The 22,376-nt window shown below is 41.6% G+C and overlaps 1 protein-coding gene across 1 annotated transcript in view; it reads right to left on the bottom strand.

The window, feature by feature from the left end:
• ADAMTS17 (ADAM metallopeptidase with thrombospondin type 1 motif 17) overlaps positions 1 to 22,376 on the bottom strand; it is a 183,698-nt gene that overhangs the window by 108,039 nt on the left and 53,283 nt on the right. Inside the window, exon 7 of the mRNA XM_035890595.1 lies at positions 9,978 to 10,083. Coding sequence (XP_035746488.1) covers positions 9,978 to 10,083 — 106 coding nt within the window. The remainder of the gene's footprint in view (positions 1 to 9,977; positions 10,084 to 22,376) is intronic.

The raw sequence follows: 22,376 nt of genomic DNA, 5'->3' as shown, positions 1-22,376 counted from the left end.
GGCTTGGTATCAAAGCAATTTGGAAATGATATGTTCAGACCAATACTGAAGTGGAATTCTTTGGGTAGTGGGCGTGCCTGGTTGCCTACAAACCTCAAGGCTAACGAAGCCAAGTTTGCTTTCATATTGACTAAGAATGCCACATGAAGAAAGTAAAAAGCAACTTGAAAAGAGATACTCTCGCTTTGAATAATTTTGGCTTGAGCACGTTAAAGGGAAGACAAATCACAGAGAAACAAAAAAGTCTGTTATCTTCATAAGAAGGTGTCTCTTTAGAGGGTCTTTAGCTGATAAGAGGTGCAGCATGCATGTCATTTAACTGATGACAGCTTGCTGGAGACTGCATAGGAGTTTTTCCTCATGTGATTCTGTTCGTTGTACTCAGAGGTACTGTCTGCAATAACACATTCGGCAAACCTGGTAAGGTTACTTCAACACACACCATAAAAATTTCAGAATGAGCTGCAGGTATGTATTGTAGTACTTAAGGTAAAAAAAGACAGTATTAACACATTTTTCTAAACAAACAAGTTGGGGGTTTTTTTTCTTTGAATGGAGAGAAGCCTCAGGATCATATCTGGATTAGTACTGCAAAGGTGTCAATAACAGAGTGAAATAATGGAGAAAGAGGTAAAAAAATACACCCAGTGGAGAGGATGACACTTAAAATGAGTAGATAGGAGTTGATGCTTGTGCACGCAAGAAGAAAAGCAGAAGGCAAAGTCATTATTATAATGATCCTGTAGGAAAACCCAGTTTCCCACATTAATTGAAAGCAACTAAACCTGGGCAAGCTGCATTTTTATCAAAAATTGACCACTGATGAGCATGGTGACTCATGATGGCTACTAGGGAAGAGTTCTGCCCTCTTGGGCTAAATCTATCCCATGCTACATAGCAAGCAGCTTTACTTCAGATAAAGGAGGCTCTAGACAGAAACGAATTTAGCCATCGAAAGGTGCCAGCGGTTGTGTTTTCAAGAGGAAGAAAGGAAGCTGTGCTTTCCTTTGAAGAGAAGATACTTTTCCTAAGTATAAAGACTACCTAGCTTGCTAAGAAGCAAACTGTTTCTAGGGAGCATTTCTTTACCCTGTCTAGTTTTAATGTGTATAATTAACATGAATATTTAAAACTCTAGATTAAACCTGCCACTTCATTAGCTATCTCCAGAGTGATGCCGGCAAATGGCAGGGAGGTAGGAAGGGAGCCCAGCTGGTAGCAGGTGGAAAAGACGGGCAGGCTTTGGACTCTCACTGGCAGGTGAGAGTCAGCTACCAGAGGGTGGACATCAGAAATTGCTGAAAGGTCAAACTGCCCCTTATGTGAATAACATCTGGCACACAAAATGAGTGTCTCAATGGACCTTGGAGCAGAGAAAGAAGGTACAGTAAAAAATACCTACGCTAATTAGAGCCCAGCAGGAAGAAAACTTTTCAAGTAAGTGAGAACAAACCATTATGGTCAGACTCCTTTTGATTTGATTTGTTTTACCTTAACAAGAACAAAAGCAGAAAACTGAGAAAACTGTGGATTATTCTTCTCTTTTTTTGGAAACTGGGGTTCAAGTAAAGACACAGATGACAAAACTCCCTGCTGGGTTTCATTCAGCAACGGAAAGAGGCCTGGCATCTGATATAGGGAGAATTTTGCAAAGGGTAAAGGGATCAGTGAGAACAAAGAAGACCTGTTTATTTCGTTTGTCTAGTAAACTGAATTTTATTCCCCAACACAACTGTTGGCCAAGATGCAGCCAAGCTTGTTCCACTACAGTGCAGCCTTCCACTGACATAACAGTAAAGGGAACCACATTTTCAGAGGCAACAACATTTCCACTGGCGTTGCTGCTGCTGAATTACTACCAAAGGCGTTTCCAAGTGACAATCTGGGATTTATCACTTTCCCCAGCTCTGCAGTCATTTTCACCTGGAACCTGTTGAACTCAGCAGGCCACGCAGACAGCATGGGTTACAGGCTATTAGAACCCAACTGCTAGTGGAAAAGTAAATATTTCAGCTAGATCGCTACTCTTGTATAAAAACAAATGATTATTCGGTAAATGGCACTTGCAAACCTAATATTTCCTGTATTGGTGTGTACTGTAGAGGTTGCACAATGGGGACTTGTACTGTCCCTATGTTTTGGGTCACTGGGTGCACAAGGCTGTTGCCAGCAAAGCCAATGAAGTATGAAACCAGAACCCTTGTAGCAGGAAGCATATGCAAGATTTGCCAAATCATTACGGCCCAGCTATTTAACATGGCCTTGACTTACTCAGCAGAATAAGCCTTCAAAAAGAAAGACATAGCTGGCAAAGCCACAAAGCTATTGATTAAAAGAAAATTGTGTTGTCTGGGAGTTTCTAAATAACTGTTGTTTGCCTGTTTGGTGCAGTTTTATTATGTTAAGTAAATCTGTACAAGATGCTCAAAAACAAAGAAATTAAAGGGACTGCAAGAGAACGTTGCTTCACTAGGGATTACACAGACATCCTTCACAAAGCATAGAGTAAAACCATAGAAATCCTTGCCCAGAACCACACTAATGCTTGCCACAAGAGTCCAGAAAGCGATGGGAGGTGGACATTCCCACGCCCAGTTCCAATGCGGTTACATTCCAATACTGTAAACAAACTATCAAACTTGGAAGATACAAGGGTGAGAAGAGACGCACGATAGAGGGAATGTACCCCACCACCCTGCTAGGATTAGAAAATTCCATAACCACACCTGTAAATATCTTCCAGTTTTACATAAAACTAAAAAAATCCAGGCCTACTATCTAGTCTGGCACATGATACTACTCGAACCTCTCCATTTCTCCTTCCCAATCTTCTTTTTCTCTATGTAATTTCTATATGTGATTTTCTTGATGTGATTTTTCTCTATGTGATATCCTACTGTCACTGCAAAAACAACTTGCCCAGACAAGTTTCAATCAACAGGGGTATTCTACTTCTGGGATTCAACTTAACTTACTCAGGTATCACACACTGTATCATGTTGGGCAAACATACATCCCGTTTAGTTGTGCTCCATCACCACCTTATCCTCAGCTCAAACCATCCATGCTTGCAGAAGTCTCCACTGATTTTTTTTTTTTATTTACATATGTTTAGATCTGTATCTGTCTTTGTCCTCTGCATCCTTTTGACTAACTTAGGACACAGTTTTCAGAAAGCTTTTATCAATGCCAAGCTACTGAGGCATGTAATAATTTTTTTGGTCTAAAACAGACCCCTCAGTGTGTTACCAAAAGTGGAAGAAGCATCTCCTGAAATTTTAGGCTATATCTAGTTCTCTCTCAAAACGAAAATGCGTTATTAAATAATTGTTTTTACTAGATCATACCGATTCTGATGTACAAACATATATGATGAAATAGCCAGTGTTCCATTATATCGGTTTGGAATTGTAGGGCAACTTAACTGTGAAAATGTGCTTGCAATTATCTGTGGAAGAAGAACGAAACCTGGGAGGAGGGGAACAAGAAAAGGGAGCCTGGGAACAGAGAGAGACATTCCACAACAGATTTACAACACAAATGGCAGAAAATAAAATTAGCAACTCCAGGGTGGGTACAGACTGTTGCCAGCATTTTTGGCCAGCCTCAGGGTACGTCTACACGGCAGTCAGTCACTCCCAGTAATCCTGAGACTGCAATATACTGGAACAGTGACATACTCCTGCGAGATTTAAAACGGAGAGTGCTGGCACTAATAAAACATGACGGGCACTAACTGCCTGAATCAAAGTGCCCAGCTAGTCAGTAAGTCTTGGTGCAGCAACACAGTGACTCGTACCTGAGCTCACTAGACTAAAGCTTGCATGGGATTGCCTCTGGCTCCAGTCCTCCTTGGGAACCAACTGACCTTGATTTTTCAACCCCTACAAATGCAGATATACGAGTTCCAACACATTGTCTTTTGCAGCATGGTCAAAACAACCACACAGGGTTTTACAAAGGCACAGAGGGAACTGCACCACAGCTCTCCACCACAAGACAGAATCTACATCCAAACTGCCAGCAGTGCCATTAGAGAGGTTTGTCCAGTCACAAGAGAGATATCATCAGCCACAGGCTGCATCCCTGAGCCATCGCATAAATGGGTGCCCACAAGTTGGGCACCTCTTTGCAAGGTCACTCTCTGGTAAAACATTCATGCACAGGAGTAAGATGCCTGTGGGCATATGTTAAGATAGAGCCTTTAACTGGACGCTGAAACACTACCCTAGGCATGGAAGTTTGGCCTCATCTACAGGACAGGCAGACTAGAGTTAAAATTGAAGTTGTCCAGATAACCCTGAAACTGAGACTTTGGTGCTTCTACATGTTTGATTCTGCAACTTCAGTAATGTTGGCTCTAATGCCTTTTGGGAGGTAAGAAGTAATCTGGGGAAATATTGCTTCCTGGCAATTAGTCACTGTACTTTTGCAACAGCAATGAAGAAAAACATTCCACAGAAATTCAGGTCAGGCAGAACCTGCCTGATAAATGTGAGACTAACTCATGCCTCTGTTACCCTTCAAACAACAGTTGCAAGGTCTGCGTTCTTTTCTGGGACTGATCTTGCTGTCAGCACCATAACACTCAAGGATCCTACTGGTTGCTTTGCTCATAGTTCTAAAAGCCAGCTCTTTACAAATGCTATGAAGAAATCCTTGCATTTGCCATCATTACAATGGAGATGGTCAAAAAGAGCAACACAGAGCAGAAAAAGAAGCTCAGATGAGAGCTTTTTTGAAAAATAGGGTTTGAAGTCAGACAGGACAGAAACTACAGTCAGCTGCCTACATTGGTAGATCTGTGTGTTCAAGGCTAGAGTATGGTGAGCTGCTCTAAAAAAGAGAGAGGGTTGTTGGTTTTTTCTTTCAAAACAGCTTCTCAGCTCCCACATCCTGCATCTAAATGTTATAATCCCAGGATAAAATGAGAGAATTTGTAGCAAAGGTCCCTCCATTTTTATGTTGTTTCCAGAACCACTCCCCTTGCACCACCACCACGATTTGACTGGCTGGCTCCATTGCTGCTGGCACTGCACTGACTGGAATCAAAAAAACAGATTGCTTAAGGAAAAGAAAGAGTTTTGTATCAGCACAGTGTGCACTCTGCAGGACTACCTGAGTGCTCAGATCTGTGTCTCACTTACTGTGGTAGTCCTCAGCTTCCACATGAAACTTTTAATTTTTAAAATGCATTATGACCAAATCTTTATAAAATTCAGGGCGGGTGAGAAGGGGGACTGTTAATTTCCTGTTTGGTTCTTAGGAATTAAGCATGTATGCCTGCACCGCACTGACCTGGCTTTGCTAGCGTAAGTTGTCAAAGGGCATTATTCTGTACCTTTTGGATCTGCTCAAGACACATTCCCCTTCAGCCTGCAATATTTTCATATTCTGCCTTATAACTATTTGCATGACAGAATCTCTCTGCTGGGTGCTGCACTAGACAGATCGGGGAGTTAAGTTTATTCACAAGGGTATTAGCATAAGTATCAGGCCACAAAGGGAACATCCAGAGAGTGCTTTTCCCTTACCTGCAACACCACTATTGCTTGAGACATGCCACAAAGGCCATACTTAATTACGAAGCAAATAATTATGCACCCTGAAGTAATTTTAACCAAGCTACTTCTATCAATACTTAACATCTAAAGCAAATAGTCATATTAGACAGAAACCTGTCGGTTCTGAACTCTTCTCTTGTCTGATTCCAAATCCAGAGCTGCTTGGTTTGTGCAGTATAGGCTTTTTACCTTTGGACTCGTTTTTGCTCTCATCTGTTTCAGCTTCAAGTTTGAAGCCATGCGGTTTCAGACTGTTGGCAACAGACTGCATCTTGCTTATTGTCAGTTGATTTTGATTCACTTTCTTAAGGGCATCTGACATGGCGTGGCTTCCAGCCATACCACCTCCGGCTGCTCTCTCACCATCTAGGCAGTGCCAGGTTCCGCTAGCTCATGAATGGGAATCTTCCCTCCTCACCCAAGCCTGCCCCCCATCCCACAACAGGAAAGCTGAGGCTGTTGAAAGAAACAGGAATGGCAACAAAGCTGGCATTGTTGTCCTGAAAAACCACTGGCTACAGCCCACCCACTTCATTTAGGGGATAACGGATGTAAGGATGAATCCCAGCTTTTGTTTAAAAACCTTACTTGCCTTTTTCTTTGGAGAATGGCTTGAAAATGGTAACAATGTCACTGCTGTAGGCAAAAAGAGAACCAGGGGAGGGGGAAGAGGCACTATTTTTCTAAAAGTCACAGTTGTTCAGGGTGGTCTTCGGGGTATGAATCTCAGATCAACTTCGCACTGGTGCAGTTCACGGAGGAGGAGGGAAGCACCATTCAGGATCCCTTTGACAACAGTAGAGCATTTTTAAGCTCTTACTGATGGAGTTACCTTGCTAGTCTGAGGAAAGATGAGACTAAGAAAATGTTCAGCATATTAAGCTCTTTATAATATGAAGACCTTGGACTTCTACTTTTTAAGACTTCAGGGACCACTGTGATCTCTGTGTCTTCCCTTTTGTCTAGGTCAGGACACAGTACTCCACCCAGCAATCCCTGGATAAAATCCAACTAACTGTGGTTACATTAAAGTGTCTTATTTTAAAAGACATCCACTATTGACCATGCTGAATGAAGGAATGAGGCTTGCTGAGGGTCCCCATCTTGTATGGTAAGAAGTTTATGATTTGCAGCCTCATCACATATGCAGTGGTCTCTACCCTTCCTGTTACCTTTTTGTAACAGCAAAATTCTTCTCCTGGACTCTTTGTAGGAAAAATTGTATCTAAGTACAAATGGATGTTCCCTTTGTGCCCATGGACCAAAATTATCACTCCAGATTTGAAGATAATACTTATATCACTCACCCCATCACCAAGCAACAACAACTCTACAGGTTAAACCTGGAGATGAACTTTTATAGGACCTATAAACATCACCCTAGTGGACCTATTTAATGATGTCTCCATGTTCTCAAAGCACAGCTGTCCGTAATAGTGTTTTCTGCAGTGAGTCCAAATGGCATTAGTGGCAGATTAGGAATCTGACACATCAATTAGTAATCCATTCACTTTTTCCAAAGTCTACATCAGAAACTATCTGTGAATGCCAAACTGAGCTTGTGATCTCCACAGACATTTGTTAGTCTTAGGGCAAGAAGTAATAAATCTCAGCTTTTCTACACTCATAAGGAAACCAGCCTTCAATAAAGCTCACAGTTATGGCTCTCCAAAATTTATATTTTTGCCAATATAGATGTAAGTTTTGATTGGATTTTTTTTTTTTAATTAAGAAACTTATACTTATTTTTTCCTTGGTTTTCATTTTTAAACCTGAAGCTCATGTCAGCTTCTTGGTCTTCATCTCTGCAATATGTTTCCTTATATTTCACTGTCAGTTAAAAACTACAGGTTTGTAGGCAAAATGTGCAAACCATCCTTCTATTTACACATGATGTGCTGAAACAGGACTGCTTAGAACATCCTGTTGCAGTTCAAAACCGGACAAATAAGGAGAGGTCTGACACCTTGTCAGGTCAATGAAAAGACCCCTGTTGACTTCAAGGCCAGAAAGGCACCAGTGAATTGACCAGACTTCAAAATAACTAGGCCACTGGTGGATGACAGTATAGAGGGATGATGCTCAGGTCGGGTGATGAGAGATAGATGGGGTTTGATTATGCATGCTTATGGCTGGGCTTAAGCAAGTGAAGAGGGGGCAGAAGGGCTGGAGGGCTTGCTCCAGCGTGTGATAGAGAATTGCAACTCATTGTGAAACAGGCCAACCTGGAACATGCCTGCAAAACACCTGTGGCAGCTTCTCTAACCTAATTCAGCCAGCTCCTTCAGTTGAAGCCTAACTGGCTCACTTGCCTTCTCAGAGCTGCATTCCACAGACCCAGACACCTTAGGTCCCTAAGCCGGCTCTTACAGACCCTTCAAGCCCCTCCAGTACTCAAGTAGTCTTCCCAGTCTCTCTTGCCTGAGCCTGTTCTAGACTCTTCCCTCGCAGTAGAGTGGCTCATGAGGCAGCTCTGTTAGAAAATGCAGTCTCCTTTATCATTTGCCCTTCTTCACCTGCAATCTTCATTTAAGCTCTCCACCCCTCCCCACAATTGCATCTGCGACTCTCCTGAAGCAGAAGATTCTCTGCACAATAGCGCACTCACTGTCCAAATCCTCCAGGTACTGAACCTAAGCCACCTTCCATCAACCCCTTTAGACATCTCTTACCCTCCCCTCAAAATAGTTTTCCAAGGTTGAGGCAAAGAAAGAAAACCAGCAGAGAAAGAACATTATGGTCTTACCACCAAAACTGCACTGAGAAAAGAAAATGGAGTTTGCTAATTTCTGCAGGGATGGAGAGCTGTATCTGAAAGCATTACATCCCCTAGTTATGTTGTGGATTTTTTGCAAGGCATTATTAGAAGGAAGCCTGACAGCTCTGCTGGGAAACTTGGCAAACACCAGGGCAGACCAGTCTCACTCTTTTACACAGCTGGATTTTCTGCAGCTCAAGTATTTTTCCCTCCTGCTCTTGGCCCATCTAAAGATGAGTGCTGAATTTCCCTTAACATTACCCACAGGTTAATTTTTTATTACGTTTAGGCTCAGTTTAACATCTTGGCATACAATTTAAATAAAACCAAAACCAAATGTCCTTCATTTCTGCTGAAACCACCCTTGGTTTGGCTCAGCTGCCTTTGGTGTCACTGGAGGGTGAACAAGAGATTCATTTTCGTCTTGTCATTTTTGGTAGTAACCTAAATATCCTCCATGCAACTTTGAAATACATTGCCATAAAATAATTTTTTGTCATGGAATGAGATTGGCCAGAATTTGAACACGATACATTGGCTCTGACTTAGCTGTCAAATACTTGTTACTGTAGGAAAGGAAGATACAACAGACACATAAACAATAGGAGTCCAGAAGGGTGCAGACAAAACTTACGCACAGCTTCTTACTGAAGGAACAATGGTGGGATTTCCCACCTTCCATCCAGAGAGGCTAAAGGAAGGAGTACTTGAAAATCCCATAGGTACAGCCCTTGCCCCTGTATAAATTTATTCCTGGTCTAAATCTATTCCTTACACAGTCTAACTGTGACACAGTGCAACCAGGTTGATGTCAGTGTTAAGGGAAAAAAACTTGTAAGTATAATAAGTAAGTGCATATTACACTTAGCGGTGAATGTGGATGCTGAACTTTGGGTTAACTCATTAACTGCACTAAGACGATGCAGGTGACTCTTCCAGTCAATTTTGTTCTTTTCTGTCCATGGGATATATACAGACAGCTTTAAAAAGTCTTCAAAGACACCTGCAGAAAGTACCCAGTAATCTCATTCTGCAAATTTCTGTCTGACTAGGAATAATGGTGTTTGCTGTTTTTTCCAGTCAGTGTTCAAAGTGTGCTAGTTAGCTGTGATTGAGCTGATAAATCAAGTTATGTGATTTCTTTCTGGTGATCAAATAATACCGCTTAAGGGCATTTCCAAAATACTGGTGTTTACAATTTCAGCCACCGCAGATTACTCCGCATGCAGAGATGAAACCATTACCAAAGTATTTAACTATTCAAATCCTTGACATAGACACCTGAACTTCAGAGAAAATTTAGCAAGTTCAAAGATTTTGAAGCTGATGTAATTTTTGTGGACCTATGCTACAGCATAAACAAAAGCAGAATTTGTCTCTAGCTACTACCATCAATCATTTAAGAGAATGAGGCCTCTTTGTGCTACTCAATATCAAAACATATGAGTGGAAGATAGGGGAGGATCAAACAGAAAGATTTATGTGTGCTGTAACTGAATATTCACATAAGCCTCCTAAAAATTAAGTTATTTATCAATCTGCTAGATTTACAAAATCACAACAAACATACCACACTCGTAATTTCATTCATATGGCTTTAAATAAAAGTATGCTACAGTGGCATCAGTGAAAGAAACAGAAGGACAGGTTCTTACTTGTGCCCAAGTTCATGTGCAATTGTAAATGCCAGATTGAGACCGTTGTCTTCAGCAAGAACACACTTTCTCTTGGCACTGCAGACACCTCCCAGGTAAGCAATTCCTGCAATAGAAACACAGAGGATGTTCCTATCAAGAATCAGCGAAACAGGTCATCCACTCAAAACATACAGCAGTAACTCAACCAAAATGATAAAAAATGCACCCAGTATGAAAAATGTGAGAGCAGTTTGCACATAAAATCATCCGAGTATTTTGTTCATCATCCTACTGAAAAAACAGTCTAGAATTTTGTCAGACAGGGAACAAGTTAAACACACTCACCTTCACTGCTTTCATTGGAAAATATATTTCACTGTCCATACAGACTCAAAAGTTCACCTGAGCTTGTCTATTAATGCCCCCTACTACAATGTTAGAAGACACGGTGAAGTAGCCTTGACAAGCATTTAAATGGAGTTCTCCCCATTTTCAGAACAAAGCTGGGGAGAAGGAATAAAACAATAAAAGCAGAGACTCTCTGAGAAGATCTTACATTTTCCCTTATTTTTGTACTTAAAGAAAGCAAGAGTGGCAGAGTCAGGAAAGCTGGCCAACTCCTGCTGGTGAATCACAAAGCCAGTGTAGGTGGCACAAGTCTTCTATGACTTAGCGGAATTTAGGATTTGATCCCATGGACAGTTGCACAGTACTCCCTAGGCCTGTTTGTGTGGGCACCACAAATGGTTGTAGGCTGAAGTCAAAAAGGAATGAAATTTCTGCTATGGAAAAACAATAGTCCTCATATGCCCTTCCTGCCTCCAGACTGTCCCCTGCAGAAAGTGCCATCATACTTGGAAACGTGATGGCACCACAGGCCACACACAGGATGATTAGCTGGTGAGATTTCATTTCATCAGCCACATAGATACCACAGTTAAGCCACTGGGAGTTATGCACAAAGATTAAAGACAGAGCCTAAGGATTTCTCTATTTATACAAGTCCTCCACTGCTAAATGGGCACATTTCAAAGGCCATACAAACAGTTCAAGTGTGCATACAGAACAAGATTTCCAGAGAGCATGCAGGAATCTAAATCTCATCCTGCCACTTCACACATCCTTCTGCCATCCTGGTATCAAGGGAAGTGTAAAGACCTTCCACAAATGCCTTTCATTTTTTTCACAGCAGATAATTTTTTTTTTTTTATAATTAACAGAAAACAAGAAATCTATTTCCTCACTGTAATACTGTTCTCATAGAGGAGTAGCTGGGATCTAGCTGCCTTTAACGAATAGACCACAACCATGTAATGGAGACATAATCTCTTTTTTTTTTTCTTTCTGTCCGAGTTGACAAAGCTGTGTTTATCAGGGTGCAAATGGTGTAAAACTTCAGACCTGGAGGAAGTCCAGTTCTGGTTTTATGAGTTTTGACAACAATGTGGATATGGATATTTACTGCCAGAGGGATTCTGGATGGAATAAAGGGATGGGCAACAGCCTTTTAATTCAGCACTAGCAGCACAGAGTGAAGGCAGTGCAGAAATCAGACACTAGCATTTGCTTACTTTAAAAGTGCTGACTGTGGAAGGCCAGATTCATACCACATGCAAAAAATGAAACGAAGATTTAATCTTTTTAAATCGATGACCATAGAAGGCTGGATTTCAGCACTCTTCTTAAACTGACTTGCTTTTTACTCGCAGAATAGTCATAAGGATGCCAAGGAATTGCTCAGAAAGTAATGTAACTTGCAACCTCAGTCTGCACACCTGACGGCCTAAAGAACGGGTGATAGAACAGAATCTCAACTGTAGGTGTCTGCAGCGTGTCTTGGGCTATGAACACACCTTCTGTTTCTTTTGAAGATCACAAAACATTTCTGGTTGACTTCTGAAAGGGAAGTAGATATTTCTCCCAATTCTTATCTGCTACCACACACTCTTATGGTGACTTAGAAATAATAATACCCTCACCAATAACAGTCTTTGCTTCCAACCCTACTTGAGATCAGCAATTTCTGGGAATACTTTTGGTAGAAGGAAAATACTGTTTGGGAAACTGTTAGTTTATTGTAAAGCCAATAGCAAAAGATTTGAGATCAAGAGGAAATGCGAGATTTTGGTTAAAGGGAAGCAAAAATGGATTATTTGAGTCACAGAAGATGAAAAGGAACAATTAGGTGACTCAGCCAATCCTCTGCTTCTTTAGATTTGTGCCTTTGTGCATTTTTGAGTTCTTAAATCCTCTCCCAGCGAGCATACATGGAACAGGGTACTTGGCAGGAAGGATGCTTCATGCCAAATTGCTAATCCACTCCATAGCTGCCTCTCCACTGGAGCATACTGTGTTGTCACAGGAGACAAAACTGTGATGGCCCATCAGCTGCTGGTAACCCTGATCCCCAGCCACGAGAGAGGAAAACTAGGGAGGGCTGCTAAGTTTGCCGTCACTCATTAGCTTGCTCAGCCCAGGCTCTTCCCACAGTGCTGTGCACAACTACCATCTATTCAAAAGTTACTCCTAGAGATCCTTTTGGGGATGAGGCAAACATAGCTCATAATAAACTGACACAAGTCAGCTGAAATACACTTTTACTAAAATAAACTGACACAAGTCAGCTGAAATACACTTTTACTAAATAGGAAGGGATATTTTGGTTACCTTTCAGCAGTTTTAGGTACAGCCAACAGCAATGACCAGAGCAGGATTCTTACTGAAAATGTTTCATTCCTACTACTAAACCTGATTATTCTGCCTTTATCTTCCACGCATGAGGTATTAACTGAGAAGCAACAAAGCATCTCAAGCTCGGTGGTCACCAGGCAAGCCAGATTAGCTTGAAATGATTTATGCTGATTTTCTTCTGATGGATTTCATAAAATGAGGCTGAGTCAATGTTTGCTGTCACTTGGAGATGGAAGGGGGCAATAGTTCCGTGTTTGGGAGATGTGGTCTAGCCAAATAGTCTAGAGTTCTGTTAATAAATGAAAAGAGGTAAAATATCGATTCAAATGTCAAATGTCAAATGGTAATTCTTCTGAAGTCTTTGTTTAGTGGTTCTAATCCCCACTGAAACCGACTGACAATAACACTGCTCTGTGCTAAAAGTCTTATTATTCAAAGGCAGAAAACGAATGATTGAGGACTTGTACATCCATCAGCAGCTGAAAAAGTGACTGTGGCTCAGTTACAGACTCTTAGTCACCTTATTTTTATTAGTTATTTTCAATGCTTAATGTGAATCCTTTGTGGCCATTTTATAATATTCGCAATGACCAATTAAAAAAAAATGTAGATTTCTAAAAGTAGTTTATTATTACAATTATTAAAGACTTGTGTTGCAGAGGAGCCCAGGGATCAGACAATATAGGAACAGAAGTAGGCTGGGGAAGGAAACTCATAATCCTAGAGGAGCAGAGAGCAGAAAACTTTGCAGTACATGAGATGAACCCAGTAAGAAGTCCAGCTCATGAACGGCTGAGTGCTTATTAATAGGAGTCATTCTGGAACAGCAAGCCAGTTATAACAAATTGTTATAACATTTTAAGCCTGAAAAAGCTTGCCTCAAAAATATTTTTAAAATAGATATTCTCTATCAAACTATTTCCTAGGACAATAATTTTTTTTGAACCAATACTTTTTATCATTAATTCTTTCATTAGAATATAAATAGCAAATATGCTATTGATCTGTAAACATAACACAGTTCTTTAGTAAATATGTCCAAACCATTAAGATAAATGCAACGGTTTTGTAACCCAATAGAATGATCCATATAATTGAAATGAAGAGAAAAATACACCTTTAACTGACAATGATATTAGCACAATGCCTTGGTAGCTGCATTAATATGATTTAGTTTCTTCATTAGGATGAATGGAAACTGTTGTTTGCGTCTTAAAATTCTAAATTTTTATCTGAGCCTTTCAAGTCTGCAGAACTGGAATAGAAAATTCATGAATTCAGATATACTCATGAAAATCCTGGCATGCTGTTGGTTCTACCAGGCTGGGAGTAATATAAGAGGAACTTCTCTTATTTGGTAATTTTACTTCTGGCCCTGTCCAGGAGACAGGTGTGTGAAAATGAAAAATAGGGAAGAAAGTTGAACTGGGTTTTTTGTTGGTTTGTTTTTTAAAAAAAACCCACACTTCTCCTGTGCTCATGCAGACATACAGACAGTGGCTTTCTTCAGGAGAAAAAAGCTTTTATCTTTCCAGATGCATTACTAGCTGCCAGCAATTACCACAAACCTATTTTCAATATCAAAAAGGGTCAAGCAGGAGCATCAGTGGTAGAGGGAAAGGAAAGCCAATTACTATTTTTACTATTACCAAGTATGAGGATTTCTTCCTTTCTCTCATGAGAAATTGCATAATCACAGTCCATAACTTCTGTGCTTGAGTTTGAACACGCAAAGCTATCTACACTTCCACAGCAAACCTTAGGACACAGGCAACTGTGTAAACTCAGCTTTATCCAAAAAGTTGTCATACATAAACAGTTTGCAGCTGTTGGCCTTTCTGCCAGCTAATGAGCCCTCTGCTAGCAATATCTCTAAGGGGAATGATTACATTTATCCTACCAGCTCAGCAAGGCATTAGGATATTACATACTTGCCACAGTGATAGCCAAAGCTGGAAGATGACAAATTCTGGTGCGTGGGTTCACATTTCATCCCATGCGAAACACCCGGGGCTTCCTTCTGATGACTGTGGAATATTCACTCAGCAAGTGGTTTATCCAGGTACTCCAGCTTTCAACTCTCTAATGTCTTGTTTTCATTGCACTCCTAATACTTTAATCTCTTCTTTTGCCAGCCACCTCTGGATACAGAACTTTTACTTGATTAAAACTTGGCTAGTTTTCCACTTCTCAATGTATTTGCTGTTGGGAAGGGAGCCAAACTTGAAGTCCTGAAGTCTGCTTGGCATAGATGGAGACTCGCTGCATATCCACATGCACAGAGCAAACCTCCCATTCCCCACCATTACTAGTTTGGTGCTGAGCTGATGTTTTTCTCATCCTCCCACAATTTTCAGTTTGTGCAGCTCACACATTGCCATCAATTACACTCCCGTAGCCTCTCTTAACATCCTACATAAGTAGAATCAGGAAACCCTAGAAGTGATTCATGCTCTGCCTTTCCGTTCAATTGCAATCTTTGACAGAGATGCCCTGCCTGTATTTACACACCAAGTCAGTCACCAAGGGAATCTTTCAGTGCTTATGATACTTAAAAATGAAAAATACTTTTCCTTTCTGTGAAGCCTACATATAAACGGTTCCAAAATTTAAAAAACATTAAAGAAGAAGTACCCACTACACTGCCTCCAAGATAGGTAATAACACAATCCCTGTTCTACAGCTGAATAAACAAGAGGTCCCAAGAAGTCAGCAGCATCTGGGTGAAAAAAAAACCGCCGGTATCCACGGAAGGACCCTCTCCAGCATGTACAAAACAGAGAGGCTAAGGCTGTGTGTGCCACCACTGTCCTACAGAGCCTCCAGTTCCAAGTTTGGTTTACAGGGATCATCCAGAAGAAGCTAACAGGGTGAGTTGTTCCTTCGTTTTATGAGAATGTGCTAATGCAAAGCCAGACATGCAATTTTAGTGGCACAGATTAATTTGGCTTAATGCTGGATAGTCATCTAGATGCCAATTTCTGTTAATCTTGCAGTAACAACGTGGTTTCCATTAGTGTTTAATATTCACGTATGGAAACTGTTTTCCTTAGCAATAATTTTCATTGTCACTGTATTTAATGAAAACCACGCTGGAAACAATACACTCATTATGAATCACAAGTACAGGAATTATAGTACAATGATCCAATGCACAGGAGACAGCTACAGTCAGGTACGAAAACAAATTAACAACTACGCCAAGCTCTGTTCCCAATGCAAGGCACAATATTTTGTATTCAGGTATTTATTTATATAGGAGACCCATGGACCATCCGATGGAACTGGCTCCCAGACACCGCAAGAAATCAGCCATAGCATATTTCAAATAGGTCTTCCCATGAGTATGCCTTTAGTCTTAATGGGAATGTGAAATATGAAGTAGCTCAATCTCTATGTGCCTGAGAAAGAAATCTACACTGACAATAGGGACGCCATTTTTCCTCTGTTTGTACTTAATCAAGGGACAGAGAATATGACCCACTGTTTGTCTCATTCTCTTGGTGCCATACAAGAGACAAAAATGAGTCCAGGGAAGAAATTAGTTCAATTCACTTGATCTTGTTGAGCAGCAGAACATCCTCTCCCTGTTGAGGGCTTAAATTGCCTCCAGGGTGGGTTGTGGTTGAACCATATCGAGGAAACAAAGCAAAACAGGACTGGTCCAAATACAACTCTCTATGCAGGACTGGGTAGGCACTCGGATAACAAGGGAATAGTCAAAGTCCTCAAAAAGAGTTCGTAATTCTGCAGAATTTAAGATAGAATATCATCCAGGCAGGTGTATTGTGTATATGACTCCCCTACTTCTAGCTGGTGGAGGAAAGTAGTGGAGGAAGTAGTTTCCAGCACTAATTTTTTTGAGCATTGGTAAGCCCATGCCATTTCTGCAGGCAGAAGATGATCTGGATTCCTGGGAATCCCAAGAAACCTCTAGCTAAGGGCACGTGAGGTGCACTCCTCTGACTCTACAGCACACATTGGTTTTCATACACTGTTTTCAAACTGGTACCGGAGTCCCCATATATATTCTTCCCTGCCTCACTGAGAAACTGGCAAATACTACACCAACTTTACAGAAAAGTGAGCTAAGACACAACATTCAAATAACTGGTAAGATCCCGCAAGAGGTCATCACTATTTCCGAGAATACACATCTGACCCTGACTTTCTGTACCTAGCCAACTTGTTGCAAATGTGCCCATCATCACAGAATCCTCTTCTTACTTTGGAGCATCTACGTTATCCCAAATTTCAACATGACCTCTATAAAACTGTTCCTTGCCTCCAAACCAGCATGACCTGCAGAGATGCAGCATGCTTTCCCAGAACGCAGTGTACTCCGTGGCTGGACACCTCCCCTGCAGGACTGACTGTTGTCTTGTAATGCCCAATAAAATCTCTTCTTCCTTGTAACTCTGAAAACACTATCACTTCCAGTATACACAACTGCTGTCAGAATCCCAAAAGCCCAGCAAGAAAAATAAATAGCTGAAACACAAAGCATAGTTACTTTCAGAATCTCTTGATTTTTATTAAACACACCCTGAAAGACTAATAAGTAAAATCTCTCCCTGATATTCACAATACTAGCCGTGATGCTTCTAGAGCTGATAACCTAAATACTCCTCAGAACACAAGGTCCTAATAGCACAAAAGAATGAAATACACAATACCTTTTATAGGGGATTACTTTTCTGACTAATGGGCATACTTAAAGATACTTGGTACCAAAAAACCTGCTACGGTGCCCAAGGGTCTAGTGACTGGCCCTGGGTAACACTTCACAAGACCAGGACTCTAATTGTGAGAGCCATATTCAACCATGTGCCTTGGTCTTTGTGAAATGACTGTGATTCATGCAGATACACCCAAATCTTAGCCGTGGCACCACTGAAGCTCAACAGAATTTCTCAGCTGACTCTTTCAGCCCGCACTGAACTCTGAAGGAATGCGCTGGCCCCATTTTCAAACAGATTAGCTGACATCTAAACGGGGTTTGTCTATGCAAGTTGCCCTGCCCTATACCTTTCTGATAAAAAGGCCCTTGTGAGGCTAGACCTCTTCCTGTCTGTAAACCTGCAAAGAAGGCAAGATTCTGAAAATCATTAGAGCTTAAAGGAGCGCTTTTGATATCTTCTTTTTCTCTTTGTTTAATTACCCTGCAGGATGGCAATTAATGGAACATGTGGAATCCCTCCCCCAGCATGGCCAACTCTCAGCTTTATCTTTCAGTCTTTCTGCAAGGCTTTATGCTTCTTAGTGAACCCTCCTGCGGTTTTCTAAGTTTAATGGATTAATCATTTATCTGCTCCTTTGCTAACTTGCCCACACACAGATGTTCCCCAAGATGTCAAAAGCCTTATTTTAATGCTACTCGCATTGGATTTACACTGTGGTAATTCACTGATTTAAGCAGAGCCTCTCCCAGTGTACAAGGGGCTGCCCAGGCAGTTGAAAAGCCCTAGAGATCAAGACCTCTCATGACTTTAGAGATAATTGTCCTCACCCAAGCTAGTAACAGGTCACTTCAGATACCAAATGCATTGAGATGAAGAAAGCTGACAGACTTTCTAACACCTTTTTGGCCTAGAAGAGGCTTCAACCAAGGCCTACAAAGACAGGCCAGACAGGCTGTTAACACTGCATTATGCCAGCAAAGAGCAGACAACCTTCAGAAACCCCCAGAGGTTTGGCACGGACATCTTTGAAAATCACATTCCTTGCCAATGCCATTCAACAAGGATTTGTGATCACAAGCATAAATATTCACCACACTGACCATACTGGAGAAGAGGTATGGCATTCACAGTAATCCAAGGAAAGCTGGAAACAAGTACACTGGTTAGCCTCATAGAGCAGATATCCAGCAGGAGTGACACGGGTATCACTGATCTTGCCTTGGAGCAAGGGAATGCATTAAAAGACCACCTGAAATTCTTTCTAGCCTTAATTTTCTAAGCTTTTACGATAAAGCACTGGGATCTAAGACCTCAGCAAAGGAGGAGATAAAAAGAAAAACCCTGTTTATTTGACATCTGCTCTTTGTTCAGCATGACATCCTCTATGCCATTAACATGGCTCCTCCCTTTCAGCAAACCATTGCTTCCCAAGATGACAGCACATTAATAAATCCTCTCCATCTAATGTGACATGAGGAGTGGCTTCATTAACTGGAGCAGAGGAAGCAGGGTATCATCTACATGTTTACTCTACTTTGATATGCTAACAGCCACATTCCAGAGAGCTTCTCCCGCACACTCCCCAGCGACAGGAGCCCAGGCTGCTGCTGAATGCAGATCTCAAGCAAGCAAAACCACAGTTCCTTTCTGCATTCCTGTTTCTCTAGTAAAATATGAAGTTTTGGATATTTAGTCCAAATCAAACCACCATTCCCGAATGTAGATTCCCAAACCCTGGCAACTAATTCACCATCTGTTTACAGACATCATTACACAGTGCTGAAAGTCTCCATGCTCATGCACACACATAAAAATACATGGGCTTAATTACCCAAAGTAAGATATATTACAACAGCTGTACTCCTGTTAAGAGGAAAGGCAGGGGAAGAGCTAGCTAGGTGGGTCTGAGAGAAGTACTCCAGTTGGGGAGGGACTGATAGACAGGATGAGCCAACAGATAGTGCTGGGAAGTATACAGAACCCTGGCATAATTCAAATCTAGTGAATAAGAGCGAAAGACAGATGGGAAGAGATTAGGGATTGAGAGGAGATGGGGACAGAAATCTAGCAAAAGGAGATAATATAGGTTTTCCAGAAGTCTTCACGAAACATGACTTTGATCTCGTAAGCAGCAGGGAGTCACTTCAGTGGGAGGCAGGGGTCAGGGAGGGCAGGAGATAAGATCAGAAGGGAAGATGAGCTCTCTGAGAACTTCTGTGAGTACTTACTGCTGGAGAAAAATGGATCTACAGCCCTGGGTCATATATTTCTGGCATCGTGGGTTCACTTGAAGAAAGGTTGGAGCTGGACTGCAGCAAGGCCTGATGAGGACATTGAAGTATTCAGGCAGGGAGGCTTGTGCCTTAGCGTGGGCAAAATGTGGCACGTAGCGTAAGGAAAGGACAGCTGTTAGAACTGGCATGGGAACTAGCAATGGAAATCAGTGGGATACAAGCTATTGAAAGAAAAAGAGCCAGGCATAGGGGACAAGGTTGTTCAAGTGTATCTTACACCAAAAAGGAATCGGATCCAGCAGAAGTCAGAAGAGATCTGATGCTTTTGAAAAACTACAAGAACATATGACTGTGAACTCAAAAAAACCATCACCAACAATTGTGAAACCAAACTGTAAATCAGAATTTGGATTTGGGCCCTTGAAAGTCACCCTGCCTGGGGCTCAAAGGCATTTGGATTTGAATGTCTTCTGTTGGCCTAATTTTGTTAACTGGATGTAGACTGCACTGCAGAGATGAACCTGCTGGTCCTTTCTACAACCTGTTGCAGAATTAAGCAGGATCTTCCCTTCTCATATGCGTGCAAATATTACCATGATAATACGCAAAAGACAGGCAACATGCCAAGGCAACAGGAGGACTCAGCACTGGATTCAGCATTTGTGAATGTCTGTCACTTCAATGTCCAAAGCAGAGAGACACAGGATAGACATGAGCCCACATCTCTCACCTGCTGGAGTCCTTGACAAGAGGAGAGAGCTCCACCTGTTCCGTCTCTAAACAGCCTTCGTGAATCTCATCCTTCACTTTCCCAGATGTTATGAAAAATCAAAATTATTTCAACATTTTGGTATTTTCATTTTGACCTGACCTATTTGGTGGAAGAGGCCTTAACTCAAAAATTGCTCCGATGTCCCCTAAGCTGCATCTTTCAGGAAATAAATAACTTGCCAAAAGAAAAAACCACTCTGCCATCAGAAAGGAAAGTGCTTGAGGGCTACCATGTCCCATGCTCAACACTCTGCCACATGCCTATGTGAGTCTGCTAACACCCACCCTGTTCTCAGGATGGGGTCCCACCTGAAGATTATAATCTTCCAAGAAACAGAAAAACAACCCAGGCACTGCCTGCAATAGATGCAGCTTTGCAGACTGTTCAGGGTTCCAAAACCAGCTTTAAGGCTATTTTCAGCTTACTTTTTCAGATGAGTTCTGTGACTTCCAGTTTTGAATTTGTCAGTTTGTCCCTGCAACTCATCTGAGCCATCTTCTTCAACAGAGGGCCCGCATTCAGAGACAATGAAGGGGAATGAAGAAAAAGATCAAATCAGAGCTTTTAATGAGACTGCTAAACAAAGAGGAACATGGAATTCAGCAGCAGGGATCCTGGAGCCTTCAAATTCCTCAGTATCTCCCTTCCAGAATGAAGAGACAAGGTCAGACTTGGCAGTAAATCAGAAAAAATATTTGGAGTCTCTGTACGAAACAGCATCTGCTTTAAGAGCTAACAGTCAGGGTCCAGCATTCAGTTCCAGTTGTTCTTTCTTGTAATTGCAAACACTAAGAAACTCATGAAGCTCTTCAAATAAATTAAAAGATACTTTTAACAGTTTCAAGAGCTTACTGAGCCATGCCTATCTCAGCCTGCCGTGGTGTTGGTCGGGGATGAGTTCATGAGCAAGGATCAGTCCTGCAATCGTTCAACAACATTCAGCAACGTATCATGAACAATGTTTCAGGGTCTGGAGAGTTTCAGCACAGTCTGCTGAACAGGACAGTTTTAGAGATGGCCGAACACCTGTGCTGCTGCTGAATGGCATTCTTCCACAGCTCTCAATTAAATTCTTTCCATGTTCTTAAAGAATGACTAAGCAATTGTTACTCTCAAAAAGTGAATGAATCTATACTTTTGAAACATGTTAATATTTAAAGTGTATTTTATTTTTAGGCGCTGTATGCGTGTCAAGCTGTTCTCTTGGCAAAATAAGAGCAGCTCAGGCAACTAGCAGAGTAGGCCAGCAGAACGGGATGATTCACAGTAATCAAACTTTGAACAGATGCTTTTCCAAATTGCTTCTGTGATACTTCTCAATTACAGCTCCTACATCCTGACTTACAGGGCTGTCTAAGCTCCTGGCTTCACTTTGTCAAGCTGCCAGCCAACACACGCACTGATAAACTTATTTAGCAATTCTTGGTTCAGTCCTTCTGTTTTAATTCTTTGCTGAGTGCTGATTTAACCTCACAGCCTGCCTGACTTGAAAAAACTGACAAACCTGGGGTTTGCGCCTGATAATGTTAGTAGGGTTGAGTTACTCTGCTGAAGTCAGAACTTGGGCTGAAAATCTTGTATCATGCAAGAGAATGAAGCTGGTCCCTAATACCTCAGCACTGGCTACAACCCCTGCTGTCAGGAGTAGGGAGTGAAAATGATCCTTCCACGTCGGCGGGCAGGAAGAGGAGACTAAGGCAGTGCCATGGCTCTGCTTCTCTCCTGACGCAGTACCACAGTCAGCACATTTGTTCTGGCAGAGCATGATAGTATGGTGGAAGGGGAGCTGACAGTAAAAAAAAAACAAAAAAACACACCCCCACAAAACTAAACTTACTGCAAAATTAATGGCTTGATTTCTTACACATTTGCACTTCCACTTGGGGTTTCTGATGTAAATGCAGGTCACACAATCTTTCCCTCAGTGGCAGCATCAAAGGGAGAGGGCTTTCTCTGCTACTCAGTTTCCCAGTTTTCAGAAAACTCCCCAAACCCTAATATTTCTGAGATCCATATCCTCAAATTTGACTCAAATGGG

Source organism: Egretta garzetta, unplaced genomic scaffold, assembly GCF_000687185.1.
Source record: "Egretta garzetta isolate BGI_Z169 unplaced genomic scaffold, ASM68718v1 scaffold322, whole genome shotgun sequence".
Lineage (NCBI taxonomy): Eukaryota > Metazoa > Chordata > Aves > Pelecaniformes > Ardeidae > Egretta > Egretta garzetta.
This window is presented reverse-complemented; position numbering and strand designations above follow the sequence as displayed.